Raw genomic sequence first — 15264 nt, 5'->3', positions numbered from 1 at the left:
CAGCCTTGAAGACCAACGTACAATCACCCGAAGTTTTAGATCACAGTTGACGCTGGTATATATCAGAGACAGTATAAACTATTTAGATCGTTAAAAAAAAAAATATACTATTTTACTTTTGCATGATCCATAAATCATAGTTCAATTAAATGTATATCAATACGGGTATTGCCGGTGGGAACACCAATGTTGCCTGAAAACGATAAGTGCTGGCTATAAAAACTAGTTAAGCACAAGAATAATCAGCCTCCTCTTATCAGAGTGGGGCCAATAAAGTTACCGAATACTTACGAGGAAATATAAAGCATAATCGCAATGGTGGACACGTCGCCTACCGAAGGTATTTATAGCTGGATTAAAAATCAGGGACGGTCATTTGACAAAATGAGGTCGGTGCAATTACTTTTTGTGTTGGTTTTCGCGCTGTACGCGACCACGGTCACGGCCAAATTTAATTTGGATAAACTGCGAGCGGACTTCTTCAATGTGACCGATTCCAAGGGCAGTCTTTATGTGCAGAGTTTGAGATATTTGCAACGTGAGCCACCCGTAGGCAAGGCGCTCAATCGCGCAGCTAGCCCTAGATTGAGCACCAACACGATCGAACAAAAATTGGATCAATTCGATGACGCTAATGAAGAGACATGGCAAATGGTGAAGAATTAAGGCAATGAAATCGTGCTAGTGGAAAATATTTAATTTTGGGAATTTCTTTTTTCCCTTGTTTATGTAGCGTTATATGGAGAACGATGAATATTTTACGGCGGGTGGACCGATATTCATTTACGTCGGTGGGGAATGGACCATATCATCGAGCTCTATAACACGTGGTCACTTTGTCGACATGGCAAAGGAGCATAACGGCATACTTTTCTATACTGAGCACCGTTACTACGGCGCAAGTCGCCCAACAAGGTAAGTGGCAGGGCCATTGCCGAATTGGTCTATATATAAAATTTGTATGCAAAAACAAAACTATCGGACTTTGGTAATCTCTTTAGCGACATCACTGTCGATAACTTGAAATATTTGCACGTCAAGCAGGCGCTCGCCGATTTGGCACACTTCATTACATACCAACGTGAGAACTATCCGGGTTTGGCGAATTCAAAGGTTATAATGGCTGGCGGCTCATATGCTGCGAGCATGGTTGTGTGGTTCAAGCACTTATATCCAGAGCTTTTAACCGGTGGCTGGGCCTCAAGCGCGCCGCTTTTGGCTAAAGTGGACTTCAGAGGTATATTCAATGCAAAAATTGCTAAGCAATGACTTTTCATATAAAAGAAAAATATTCGTCTAACCATATAGAGTACAAAGAAGTCGTTGGCCGCGCTCTACGCGAATTGGGTAGCGAGCAGTGCTACAATCGTGTGCAAAATGGCATACAATCTTTAGAGACTATGATACGGGATGGCCGCGCTGCCGAGGTAAAGGCCATGATGAAGATTTGCAACAATTTCGACGAACATAATGACTTGGACGTGTGGACGCTATTTTCAAGCATATCGAATCTCTTCTCTGGAATTGTACAATATCAGATGTAGGTTGAGTGCGACATTTATATGAGAGAGGGGGTCTATAAAAGATATTACGTTTAAGAAAATACTAACTATTTCTAGCGGCGATGATGTACCAGCTCTTTGTGACTATTTGCTTGCTCAGGAGGATGATGTCGTAGCCATAGCGAACTTCCTATTGCAATATGCCGGCTCAGGGTGTGTTGACCTCAGCTATAAGGACACATTGAGCTATTACATGGACTCCACATATGCACAAGGAGCAAGTGAGTACGCATGAATAATAGTTGACATTAAATATTACGTGATATTGGCATTTTATAATTTATATTATAAAATAATAACAATAACATGCAGAAAACGATAAATTAAAAAATTAATTTATAATTTAATTGAATGAAATACAATAAATTTTATAGAGTGAAAAAATTATAAGAAATATCGAAAAATCAAGAAGTATAAATATATAAAATAAATTATGTTAAAAAATATTAAATAAAACTAAATTTAATTATTTAATATCCGCTTTATAATTAAGTTCAGTGGAACTAATTTGATAAATAAAACAAAAAAGACTGAAAATAAAAAAAAAATAATTAATAAGAAACAATAACAATAGTTCGTGAAAATAAAAAAAAAAAAATTAATGGGTTGGAAAAAAAATCAAAAAATAAGAAAAATAATTAATGAAAATTTTAATACCTAAAATTTCAATACCTAGCATATAATTAAGAATAAAAAAAAATTGTTTTAGATATACTATTTTTTCGCGTTCCGGTACTTCATTGATATTGAAAAATAAAATTTTTAATTTTTAATCCCAACATCGCGATTAGAAACAGAAAATTTAATTTTTACCGCCAAGTTTTTGGTATAAAAAATTCGAAACCCTGAAAACAGTTATTAAAAAATTTAAGTTTAAATTAATTAATTAACGAAAGCGAAAAAATAGTTTTACTAAAACAATTTTTTTTTATTCTTAATTATATGCTAGGTATTGAAATTTTTTTATTTTATGTGGAATTTTATTTATTTTTTAATCCCGTATTGGAGTTACAAAATAAAATAAAAATTTAATTTAAATGTTAATTTAATTTTTTTAATGCATTATTTGCAATACTGGTCGTTTTAATTACGTTAATCTTAATTAAACTTAATTTTAATTTATTTTTTAATTTAATTTAATTTTTAGTTATTTTAATTTATATTTTAATAGTTAGTTAAATAAAAAATTAAACTTATTTAATTAAAAATTTTTAAAATTAAATTTAATCTTAATTTTAATATTTTAAATAAACCTAATTAAAACTACAAAAAATAAATATTAAAAAATGTTTATACAATATACCATATGTCAAGAAAGCAATCACATTAAATATTAGAAACGGTCATTATTTTATTATTATATTAATTAAGTCAGTTTAAATTAATAAATTTTCTATAAATGCTAATTAATAATGTTGAAAAATCTTAATTAATTTCAATTTAAAGTGGAATTCGAATTAAATTTTTTTTATTTTTTACCTACTTTTTGCATACAAAATAAAATACAGTATTTATTAAATTAACTTAAATAAATAAAAAAAGAATAAAGTTAAATTGCTTAAAAATGAATAAAATAATAAAAAATTGAAGTAAAATATAACAAAGAAAATATAAAATTTAAAATAGTAAATAATAAATAAAAAAGTATTAATTTTAGAAGTAAATAATTTGCATAAATTAAAACATAAAATAAAAATAATATAATTAAAGAAAAAATTATTAAATGAAAAAAATGCGTTTAAAAAATAAAATATGCAGATAAACTTTAATTGAATAAATATTATTAGAAAATAATAACTCTCCCACTATTTTCCACCTCAGGCCGCACCTGGTACTATCAGACCTGTAACGAATACGGTTGGTATCAATCGTCCAGCTCACTTGAGCAACCCTTCGGCACCAAATTCCCCCCACTACTATCGACAACACTGTGTAAAGACGTGTTCGGCGATGAATACACCAATGAAAATATCAACGCTAAAGTTGCACAGACCAATGAGGATTTCGGCGGCTATTCACCGAATGTGACAAATATTTATCAAACACACGGCGGTCTCGATCCATGGAGTGCGGTCGGCCATACAGCCGACTATGGCGCCACCATCTTACCGCTAACGTCGCATTGCGCCGATTTCCGTTCGATTAGCAGCACCGATACGACAGAGATGCGTGCCTCAAAGGAGAAAATAGCCGAATTGGTGCGTCAATGGTTGGCCGACGCGTAGAAATGGCAACGAATGCCAACCGGCAATCAACAGCAATAAAATATATTTATTTTCGTAGTATTGTTAGGACAATATTAATGACACTCTGTTTAGTGATATCAATTGCGCTTTGATTCGCTTGATTGAATAAAATATAAATGAATTATGGTTATTGCATTGAAGTATGTGTTTTCAGTTTAGTATTGTCATAAATAAAACATTTTTCTGTAATAATCAGGTTTTTGTATTTTCATATTTATTTTAGGTAAATTGCTATTGCTCAGCGATAACTAATACGACAACTTTTTCGAAAATGTGTATGAAAATCAGCACTATACTTATGAAATAACTATTTCACAAAATTCTGTGTTTATAGCTACTAAATTGGAGCATTTATAACACGAAATGTTTTTTTTGAAAAATCGGTTGTATGAGATTTACATGTTGACGGCATACGAGCTTTATTTTTACACTGCCCACCTTAAACTCATATTTAATAAGCACTTCACAAAATTAGAAGTATTTTGTGACTTCATTGAAGAAGTGATAACACAAATTCTCATTTTTGAAAAATGGTTTTGACGGTTTTCTTTGTAAACCTTATTAATTGGACATTGGATAATGTGAAATCTCAATAGAGTGGGGTTAAGTTCGTTGGCTGACACTCAAGATGGGATCACACTTCTACTACTATATACAGTCCTTTGTGAAGTCATAAAAATTAAAATCCTATATTCGATCTTATAAGTCGGTAAACAAATTTGAATAGGGGTTTAGCCTCGTGAGATATCTGAAAGTATGAGTTTAAGCCTTGATCTCGTAAAGGAAGGACAACCAAGAAGGAAGTGTTGAGATATATCCACATCGTCTTCTTCCATACAGCTGCTGCAGCTGATATCCGGTAAGATTCTAAACCACACAGCGTGAACGCCGATATGGCCAAGCGCGGTTAGAACCCCACAATTAGGGAGAGGCTAGCCTTACTGAGGGCAAATAGCTCACTAAAGCAAAAACCGATGGTAGCCCAGCTCCCGCGATGCCCAGTTATCCAATAGTAGAAGACACGAGGAGAGTGGAGCACCGACTTGTTACCATTCCACTGACAGCAGCATGAAATCTGGTAGTACTTAGTAGCGAGTTAATTGGATTGGTTAACTGGAGACCAGTTGTACAAGTAGTTACAGTCATTTAATTTTTTTAATAAATTTGAATAATAATTGTATATTATATTTCAATACATTTTATGTGAAAACTAGAATTTTCCCAAACTTTGTTTACATAAAATTTGTAACGTATTTATGACGCACTTTCACATTAAAGAATTGTTAAAATTTTATTGATGCCATAATTTATAGAGAAAAATCTACATATTCGCGAAAATTTAGTCAATAGAACAGCAAGTTAAACGCGGCTTGTTCCCAAAAAATCCACACTACACCGTCTTAACTATCGCGTCGGCGTTTATGACAGCCGACTCATCCTCAACCACGATCTCCTGCGGCGCTACATTATCGAAAAACTTATCGAAATCGTGCGCTTTCGATAGCTTTGCGCGAAACCTTTTATACTCCTCACGTTCGCGTTCATCAAGCTTTATGCACCTCTTCGCCTTGAAACCGTATTCGGTGTGCAGCACCGTATAGCCTTTGGCACTGACTGCCTTCAGCACAGTTTCCAATTCGCTCGGGTCGCATTTGAAGTTGACTGCGCCCGTTTCGTAGTTGACCATTTCAATGCTTTGCGCTTTACAAGCGATCGCGTCACGTGCTATCGAACCCTCGAGATCACTGAAATCCAACGAGGTCTGTAACGAGATGATCGCCTCGATAGTAGCGTTGCTGAAGAAGTTGTGCATAACGTGTACAAAGCTAGCATTATAGTTCCGCATCAGCGGTAACAGACGTGACTTCAGTTCGGCCGAAAGCACCGATCGTAATGTGCAGATGAGAAATATCTTACGGTTGCAACGTATTTGCAACAGCTGACGGTGTAATGTGGTGCGCGTATCGGCGTAAGTCTTGATGATTTGCTCAGCTTCATTCATGGATAGACCCTGTTCGGTGACGCGGCGCACTGCTGTTTTCAGAAATCTATTTTGTCGCAGATTTGCCGAGTTGCCTTCGTAGATGGCGAGTCGTAACTTGTGTGCTAAGCGGCAATGTAACGGTGCTAATGGCACGCCCTGCCCCATGGGTAGAAATTTCGGTTGTTTCTTAATGTTCTTGTAAACTTCAACCGGACAATCGGGCGAAAAGCGACGACTAGTGGTTGGTTGGTCTTTACACCGCTTAGCCTCTTTACTTGCCGTTCGAAAGGAACGCATTTTAAAGGAAATGTTGACCAAAATGGTTTATTTCATGTAAATAAATTTTGTTTAAAGCAAAAATAAACAAATTTTGACAATAACAAATTTCACTTTTTGTTGTTGTGTATATTTCTTTTTCAAACAGCTTGAGCATTAATCAAAAAGAAATAGTTTCCGAAATTGTTTTTGTTGTAGGAAACATAGTTGCCTACCCATTTTGAAGAGATCTATTAATCTAATATTTTATGTTTTTTAACTATGTGTTTCCATTCAATACTAGATCTACGAGTTGGTTTCAAAGAAAAAAGTTAATTTTGATTTTTTTCGAAAAGTACTTATTTATTTATCAATATCTATTTTGTCCCCTTCAAAGTAATCACCCTCGAATATAATACACTTGTGCCAACGCTTTGTCCAATCCACGAAGCACTTCTGAAATGCGCTTTTCGGTATGGTCATCAGCTCTTTCTTCCAGTCAGATTTGATTTCATCAATTGTAGCAAAACGCTTTCCTTTCATTGGTTTCTTCAGTTTTGGTAATAGGAAAAAGCCGCCGGGCGATAAATCTGGTGAATACGATGGTTGGGGCATGATTACTCTTTTGTTTTTGGCATTGATGTGTGAGCTGGTGCATTATCGTGATGCAGATCTGCCACTCTCAGCCACGCGTTTCATGCCCAAAACTTAGAGAAAATTTAATGGCATGGGCCGATTAATAAGCCAACATCCTCTGCCACTTCCCTAGTAATGATTCGACGATTTTCAAGAAAATTTTTTTTTCACTGTTTCGATATTTTTTTCGCTTGTTGACGTGGTCGTACCTTCAGGATGCTCATCGTCAACATCTTCTCGGCTTTCTGTAAAGCGCTTGTATCACTTATAAACATTTTTTTGAGACAAAGTGGACTCACCAAATGCGACAGTCAACATTTCAAGTGCCTTGGAGCACTTTATTCAATTTTTAAAACAAAATTTAATACATATTCTTTCATTCATTTCTTTCAAAAGTCAAAAATCGAAGAGCACACAAAAACGTTATTTACCTTTTCTATTGTTAAAAACGAAATACTAATCGAAATTGGCTCCTAATGCAAGCACATGATACATGATAGACATATGTGTTCGATTATAACAAAAATAAATATCGATATACGAATGTACACAGTCCGCGAAAAATCAAAATTCACCTTTTCCTTTGAACACACCTCGTATGGTCTACGCAACAACAAGTAGCGTTCGACTCATACGAAGAATTTCAATTCGAAGGTTATACGATATGTCTTATTACTCCCGACCTTCACTCACGCTCTGAGTCTAGCGGACTATTATCATAAGCGCCTAGATAAATAGTGACCGAAATCAATTATGCCCTGTGAGAGGATAACCTCGTTGAAAAATGTATACTACTTCATGCGCTAAAGAGATGGACTATAAATTATCTGAGCGAACTCTTAATTAATCAGGAAGTTCAGCATAGTGTAATCTCTCACACTTCTTGTAATTTCTATATCTCGAATCCTATGATCTCATGAGCGGACGATTGTACGATGGAGTCGGGCACTCGAATAGCTCAAATTTTGTGTAAAGGTAAACGGCTATCTTTAAGAATTTTCTCTTTTCTTTTCTTTTCTGATAGGAATCTCGCAACCACGCTCTACTAAGTCCACAGTCACCCTATTTACCACCAGCACGAAGGAGTACAGACTGTACCTACAAACAGCTTGAAAATGTCGATGAAATTTTGCACACGGCACACTTTTTTATTAGACAAGTTATCTTCATGACATTTGCTATAGATTATTGCGTACCATATTGTTCAGATTGGACCACTATAACATATAGCTGGTATTCAAACTAACCTATCAAAAAGATAAAGATTTTTTTATACCATTTCACGCTATAAGAAATGCAACTCTGAAGGGTATTATAGCTTCGAATATTATGGATGAAGACTGATACTTATATTTTTTGTGGTTAGAATTAATATTGCTTATTCAAAGACTGCTACGTTGGTTTCAAAAGTATTTACGAGAAACTAAATGAAAATATTTAGTTTATATCGACACAATATCGAGGGAAATCAACCGAATAGGAGTTAATGTAAAACCTTTTCTATCAATAAATAATTTACTACGCTCATAGTCGAAAAAAAATTTATAATAAATTATAAAAAAAAAAATAGCACTCACCGTATCCGCAGCCGTTAAATTAATACCCAAACCGCCAGCGCGTGTGGATAGCAGAAAAACAAAAATATCTTCCCTTGTCTGGAAATCGGCCACCATATCACGACGCGCTGAAATCTTGCTCGAACCATCCAAGCGCATGTAGCGATGTTTGCGATGCCACATGTACTCCTAAAGGAACATAAAATACTTTAAATGACGCAACAATTGGCAGTAGTTATGCCACTACGCACCTCCAACAAATCAATCATTTTCGTCATTTGTGAGTAGATAAGCACACGGTGACCCTGCGCTTTTAGGCGCGTCAGCAAGCTGTCCAACACCGCTAATTTGCCGGCATCGGATACGAGCGTTTGCTTATCCGGCACAACAATCGAAGACCAGCCATAGCGCGGACGACACAGCTCCAGCGCAATGTTCACCAACTGCAAACCAACGGAGTTCTCGCACTGCAGGTGCCGTATTTGAGACCAAGCAGCGTCGCGGCTCTCACAACTATAAGCAATAAGATAAGTGGATTTTTACTTAAGTAAACTGGATTATTATTATTATATTTACTATAAGCTTCGCTTGACAGCCTGCACGCGCTGACTGAGTCCGTAGAGAAAGCGCGGCATTTCGAGCGCCTCGCACTGGTATACGGTGGGTGTACGTGGCATGTGCGGAAATTCGGGCAGCAACTTGGCATTGGCGCTGATATCATCTTTGTACTTCGATGTGGGTTTATGTGACTTGGTTGGCGTGCTGCTAGCGTCTACGCTCGTCTCCAAATCATATTCTGTTTTTATATCCAAATCTTCATTAAAATGCAAGTGCGCCATTTTTTGCGTCGAATCACCAACGCGTTTGCTGCGTATAACGCGATGTTCGATTGTTTCCTGTATATTTACCGTTTTGTAAGCACCGAAGGCGTAAACAGTACTCTCTCGGCTCGTCTGTTGGTTTTCAGAGTTGATTTACTGTTTTATTGACAGTCCAAATATGAATTTTTAGATACTCACCACACCAGTGAAGAGGAAATTACGCAACAAACTTTGTTGCAGCATAAAACTGGGCTGCAGCGGTTGCTCCAGCATCGGTTCCAACAACTGAAAGCGCGTGGATTTATAATGCGGCCACCATTGACGGCGGTAGGCGAGTAAAGCATATTGCAACAACCGGCGGCGATAGTGTAGTATGCTAAAATGTGGTGAATTATTAAAAGTTGTGTACAAACTTAAGGTTAAAGCAGCGCACTCACTAAGCAATCAGCCCGTTGATGGTGACATCCTCCAAATCGCGTGGCGAGAGATCGCACAAACGCGCAAAACTGAAACAGCAACTATCGCTGGCGTTCAAGTCCACATAGCGCGCATAGTGCTCACTGGACTTTTTGGTTTTGCCGACAAACGGCTCACTGAAGAGCGTTCTATGCAAGTAGGCCGCCTTGAAGATGGAGTAACTGGCGCGCAAAAAAAAAGACAGTTGTCAAAAATTGCTTAGAAAATAAGTAAGGTGGGTGCGTACCTGTTGTACAACAAATGCCGCTTGTTGGATAAGCCGCGTTGCAGCAGGCATTCGGCGTAGACCAAGCGCGGCAGCACATACTCTTCACAGCGCATTGCAAACGGGCTTTTGGCATCACGTCGCTCAAAGAGTTCGGGATGATTGCATACCTTACGGAACTGCATGACCAAGTTCATGAGATTCGATGTGAAATTCTTATCGAAATGATGACCATCACCGGCGCTGCCCGCACCACCGCCAGTTAAATGCAACAAATCCTCGATGCGTATTTTCTTCTTCAAAGCCATGTAGAGCAGTTTCTGGCGTATGGTTAGCGGGCAGTAGACCATAATCTCAATCTTATCGGAGAGCTCATTCTCCACATCCTTTTTGATGCGCCGCAACATGAACGGTTTGAGTATCATATGAAGGCGAGATATTTGCTTTTCATCGATGCCCGTCTTATTTTCCGCATGCGATTCAATATCCTTCGAGAACCATTCGTTAAACTCATCGTGCGAGTCGAAGAGGGTGGGCATAATGAAATGCAAGAGTGCCCATAGCTCAGCCATGCTGTTTTGTATGGGTGTGCCGCTGAGCAGCAGCCGATTGCGGCAATTGAAACCGAGCAGCAGTTTCCAGCGCATGGAGGAGGCGCTCTTTATGGCCTGCGCCTCGTCCAACACCATGTACTGCCATTTAATGCGATTGAAGTATTTGTAATCGGATACGATCAGTTGATACGATGTGATGACCACATGAAAGCTGGCCTCACGCGTGTGCAGATCCTTTTGCTCCCAAAACTGACGCAAAATTTTGCGCTCATTCGGCGAGCCCCAATAGGGCACGACATTGAAGTCGGGCACAAAACGTTGCATCTCTTGCTGCCAGTTGTGCAGCGTCGACGCTGGCGAGATGATTAGAAATGGACCCCAGACACCGTAGCGCTCGGCCACATGACAGAGAAATGCAATGGATTGCACCGTTTTTCCCAGACCCATCTCATCGGCAAGTATGCCGCTAATACCCTGGTCATAGAGATTGGCGAGCCAGGTTACACCTGCAATTGATTATAGTTCGATAATAAAAAATATTTCTCATCAAATAACTCAATAAATACGAACCCTTAATCTGATAGGTCTTGAGTGTGCCCTTAAACATTTCTGGTTGCGGCACATCGGCTTTCGCTGGCTTCACTGGCAGTGACGGTTCCACATCATCTTCTTTTTTAATTTTGTTCATGACCCGATGGTCCGCAGACTCATTCTGCTGCTTCAAATGCGCCGCCACATTGAAACGCCGCGTCTTATCGGTGTCGGTTGAGAAAGCCATTTCAGCGTTCTTCTGCGCCAACGACTTGTAGTGCTCAGCATCATAGTCGTCGTAAGCGGCTAAACGCGGATTGATCTCCTCATCCAATTGATTTAGTATACGCAGCTGTTCCTCTTCGGTGCCCTGGCCCAACTTCTTCGACATAAAATGCGCGTAAAGCTCCGTTTGTGTAATGAGGAAGTTTAGTTTTCTTTGCTGTCGCTTCGCCTCTATGATTTCTACATCCATCTTGCGCTGCTCCTCGGCTTCACGCTCCATGCGTCGACGCGTATCGCGCTCAACGCGCTCGTACCGCTTCCAGTAACCCATCATTTCACGCGTGAGGCGTTTGGCGCGCCACACAGTCTCCTTCATGACTTTTTGTGAAATCATAGCGCGTTGCCGCACAACCTTCGAGCACATAGTGGCCACGCGTTTGCAATTTTGCACCACTTCCTTGTGATTGTTGGCCTTGCCGCGCTGACAGCGGCCAAGCTCTTTTTTGGCCATTAATTGCCAGACCCGTCGTCGCCGTGCTGCCATTACCTCAGGTGTACGTGCTTGCTGACTCTTACGGCGACGTCCACGTCCGCTATGAGGCACACCACTCGGCGGTAGCAGTGACAGGTTGGCATCTAAAGTGCTATCCATATCATCGGTTATATTGTCATCCTCATCATTAACTGCGGAAGTGTCGCCAAAGGCATAATTATTCAGCTCGGACGGTGGGATTTCACCAGGCTCAGGTTGTTCGATCTTTGGTTTGCGTGGCTTACGCACTTTGGGTTCTTTCGGCAATTTCGGTGGCTTTATGGGCTTCTCTTTCTTAGTGCGCCGCCTGCGTTTACGCACGCCCACTATAGATTGTTGATGTTCGGGGAACATGTCATGGTTGGAGAGCATACCAGCACCGTAGTAAGCATATTGGGTATTCTGTAATATAAACTTGTATATGAAAAAAAAATAAGAATAATAATTTTGTGGCTTTACCGTTGCCTTCTTGTAGAAGTTTTCGCGATGTCTCTGTTCAAATATGTGTGTTTTTAGTAACTCTTTAACATAGTCATCTTCGTCACTAATTTCCGTCTCAGTATCGGTATCGCTAAGCAACACATGATACAGCCACTCCCTATCATTTGTAAGGTCATTGAAGTTGAATAAATGCATTTTGACACTTTGGCGCTCTAAAATATATATAATAATGGTTACTGTTCAACATTTATCATTATTTCTGTGCAATACCTTCTTTGGTACCAAGTCGTCGATTGCGTTTTTTGCGTGTACCACCAACCTCGTCTTCAGAATTATCTGTGCCGCCCTCCACTTGATGTTCGTCTTCTTCTGTTGCGTTCGAATCATCACCGCTGCTGAGCGGTTGTGATAACACCTTTCTTGCGTGTTCCATGAAGGGTCGCATATTTAAAGCCGCCTCCAGTCGTTGTATATGCAGTGGTTCTGCAATGCGCTGTTGGTTGGTAGGTTGTGCTGCAGTAGTCTGCGCTGGCGTTTGTGGCCCCATAGTGGTCGGCAATTGGTTCATCACTATTGCATTTCCGCTTGCGCCAGTTTGCAGCATGTCATTAACTTTTCAGCACACAATTTCCTAAATATAATTGTATATATTATAGAATTAAAGAAAATTTAACATTTTGACCCAGTCACCTTGTTTGGTTTTAAATGCATCCGCTGTATTCTACAATGTCCGTTGCGCTGTGCTACTTCCGCTATTCTTTACATGTAATTCAAATTCAAATTTCGAAAGAAAACCAGTTGTTCAGAAAGTTATTCGTGAAATATGCATACGTAACGCTAAGAAATTTCACATGCGCAACCACAAATTTTTCTTTATCACCACACAATGCTGTCATAAGTCATACGCGTTTTACATGCTATTGCTGTAGTTCGATTGAAAAGGCAGCAACAAAACAAAAATTGCAAATAAAGCCAACTAAACGAAAATTCTTATTAACTTACAGCTGATTGGTTAATTGCTAACGAAGGGTTGCATGCGCACAAAATTGTGTAATTGAATTTACAAAAATCAGACAAGTTTTGACATCGAAGAGGGCTTAAGTACCAAATAAGTTTCTACTAAAGTTTGATTAAAATAGTACCATTATCTATTTATCAATTAACGATATAATAAGTGCCATGAAAACTAAGAAATTTAAAGCATGAATCCCAGAAACCCTACACTTTTTTCTTCTTCTTCAAAACTGAACCAAAACAAATAAATGAACGAAAGTTTCCGCAGAGTTGCATCTCACGTTCTACAATTATTTAGCCATCCAATTCATATACCATCTGTGATATATTTATTGCTTTTGTAATTATAAGCACTAATGTCTTAAAAGAATTTAATATCTTACCAAAAATGACAAGCTTTATAACAAGTATTGTGGATAACTCTGGTGCCCAATAATGACATTTTTAAAGTGATGTAGCTAGGTTTCAAACCATTCCCAATAAGAATTTTATATTTGCACTCTGATTGGCTTGCCGTTGCTAACATACGAAGTCAATTTTTGTGAGGACTTTTTTCAAGAGCACGAAAGCAGAAAAATTAAATAAATTCAATAATATTCTCTGCCTTTATTATCATACATTTTTACTTGTTTTTATATAAAAGGTTGAGAATACACCACGAAACTTGTAAAAAATGCCCAGATTGTGTTTGACGTAAAAACCAATAAAAGTATCGACCACATGATAGATCTATCGACGAATTTTGTACGGTCACTACCATACCACACATAATTTTCAAAGTCAAGGTAAAAGCAGTTTTAGAAAAACCATTTATATAGTATTTTTAATATTTAATATATTATTATTATTTTAATCGGTGTGCAATTAATTTGAACAGAACGTAGTTGAAATCAATATATTTTAATCAAAGTTTTTGTAATCACAGTCTACGTCGTCCAATTTGTTGCAACAGCTGTTTGCATTGTTTACATTTTAACACAATTGCCTGTGTGTTGAATAAACATTAAAAGTTTTTGACTTCATGTATTATTACATAAATACTAATTACTGAATTGTAAATAATAGAGCAAGACAATAATTTTAATTTCTATTTCCAGCATTACAAGTTGCTACACAGAATTCGCGTATTTAGTATCGGCTAATAAGTAAGGGCCCAATTACTCAAATATAGTTGTCAGTATTTTATACTTGATTCTTTTCTGCTCATTAGTAGGAGGAAATTCGAAATAATTAATCAGCAAACACATCAAAAGAGAAAACTGTGAGAAAAAATGAGACCGGTTCTGAATACACAGCCCCAATGCTGTGGCCTGGATGTAGCAAGAGGCAGCTTAAGAAGATTCAGACAACTCAGAACACCGCGCTTCGGTCTATCACAGCATGTCTTTTGATGTCCCCGGACAAACAACTTCTTAAAGAGGCCCGAATGCTTCCGGTTGAGGAACATAATGCACTCCTCTCAAGTTCCCAAGCAGTTTCTGTTTAAATGTTTTCTCAGAAATACGTTGACGAACTCGACGATAGGCTCAACAACTTAGCCGACTAGCGGTTAACATTGGCTGATTAAAACAACAAAGTAGAAAACAAAATTGGTGGACATATGAGTCTATTAATAGAGGTAGATAGACGCAGAAGTTAATAAAAAACCTACACAAATATAAGTAAACGGAGAAGTAAACTACTATGTCCCACAAATGATATCCAAGAACGGATATTTTAAGACGTAGTAGAATTCTTTAGATTTACTAGGATTGCAGAAACTACGGTGGGGGAGAGCAAGATACGTCTTGGTACTACAAGAGATTGCCCTCAGGGCGGGGTATCGTCCTCCCTTCTATGAAGCCTCATAGTAGATGAACTCCTTGAGATGCTGACGAACAACGGAATTCGGTGCCAGGGGTACGCCGATGACATTGTCATTATGGCAACAGGGAAATTTGAAATATAGTCCAAAGAAGCTTAAGCCTAGCAAAGCGACGGACATCAACCCTTTAAAAACAACCGTCATCCCTTTCACTAAAATAAGATCTCTTCCGGGCTTGAGAACTCTATCCCTTGGTGACAGCGAGCTGGAGGTGTCTAAGGAGATTAAATACTTAGATCTCACACTGGACTTCACCTTGCGGTGGAATAGGCACGTGGAGCTAATGCTGCCCAAAGCCACAAAGGCACTAGTATTATCAAGTATCATCAGGTGGCTGTACACCATGAGCGTGAGGCCTATT

The 15264-nt window shown here is 38.3% G+C and overlaps 3 protein-coding genes and 1 long non-coding RNA gene across 5 annotated transcripts in view; 2 read left to right on the top strand and 2 right to left on the bottom strand.

The window, feature by feature from the left end:
- Ino80 (chromatin-remodeling ATPase INO80) overlaps positions 1–12975 on the bottom strand; it is a 68395-nt gene extending 55420 nt beyond the window's left edge. Inside the window, exons 1-10 of one of the 2 annotated variants that reach the window (XM_014240645.3) lie at positions 12716–12975; positions 12296–12656; positions 12044–12237; positions 10867–11986; positions 9764–10802; positions 9498–9698; positions 9259–9436; positions 8816–9192; positions 8491–8752; positions 8261–8428 (exon numbers count right to left, since the gene is read on the bottom strand). In XM_014240645.3, coding sequence (XP_014096120.2) covers positions 8261–8428; positions 8491–8752; positions 8816–9192; positions 9259–9436; positions 9498–9698; positions 9764–10802; positions 10867–11986; positions 12044–12237; positions 12296–12629 — 3873 coding nt within the window. In that variant the 5' untranslated portion in view covers positions 12630–12656; positions 12716–12975. The remainder of the gene's footprint in view (positions 1–8260; positions 8429–8490; positions 8753–8815; positions 9193–9258; positions 9437–9497; positions 9699–9763; positions 10803–10866; positions 11987–12043; positions 12238–12295; positions 12657–12715) is intronic. The other variant, XM_070107195.1, reaches the window with a different exon arrangement.
- Positions 353–3948, top strand: LOC106621693 (putative serine protease K12H4.7). Its single transcript, XM_014240648.3, has 6 exons — positions 353–654; positions 734–915; positions 1002–1237; positions 1309–1540; positions 1620–1783; positions 3384–3948. The coding sequence occupies exons 1-6, from the start codon at positions 385–387 to the stop codon at positions 3785–3787; spliced, it is 1488 nt and encodes a 495-aa protein (XP_014096123.1). The 5' UTR covers positions 353–384; the 3' UTR covers positions 3788–3948.
- On the bottom strand, positions 5074–6230 carry LOC106621694 (uncharacterized). Its single transcript, XM_014240649.3, has one exon. It carries the CDS (start codon positions 6087–6089, stop codon positions 5199–5201), a length of 891 nt encoding a protein of 296 aa, XP_014096124.2. The 5' UTR covers positions 6090–6230; the 3' UTR covers positions 5074–5198.
- A 569-nt stretch (positions 12976–13544) lies between the features above and the next one.
- On the top strand, positions 13545–14737 carry LOC118682982 (uncharacterized). The gene is made up of 2 exons (XR_011395557.1): positions 13545–14184; positions 14250–14737. It is a non-coding gene; the product is annotated as an uncharacterized lncRNA (long non-coding RNA).
- Positions 14738–15264: the final 527 nt, after the last annotated feature.

The sequence above is a fragment of the Bactrocera oleae genome, chromosome 2 (genome assembly GCF_042242935.1).
Source record: "Bactrocera oleae isolate idBacOlea1 chromosome 2, idBacOlea1, whole genome shotgun sequence".
Lineage (NCBI taxonomy): Eukaryota > Metazoa > Arthropoda > Insecta > Diptera > Tephritidae > Bactrocera > Bactrocera oleae.
This window is presented reverse-complemented; position numbering and strand designations above follow the sequence as displayed.

Coding starts and splice junctions, on each gene's coding strand:
- LOC106621694 (XM_014240649.3), bottom strand. CDS start 6,089: ATGCGTTCCTTTCGAACGGCAAGTAAAGAGGCTAAGCGGTGTAAAGAC.
- LOC106621693 (XM_014240648.3), top strand. CDS start 385: ATGAGGTCGGTGCAATTACTTTTTGTGTTGGTTTTCGCGCTGTACGCG. Junction 1,541..1,619: donor GGAATTGTACAATATCAGAT/GTAGGTTGAGTG, acceptor AACTATTTCTAG/CGGCGATGATGTACCAGCTC. Junction 1,784..3,383: donor CACATATGCACAAGGAGCAA/GTGAGTACGCAT, acceptor TTTCCACCTCAG/GCCGCACCTGGTACTATCAG.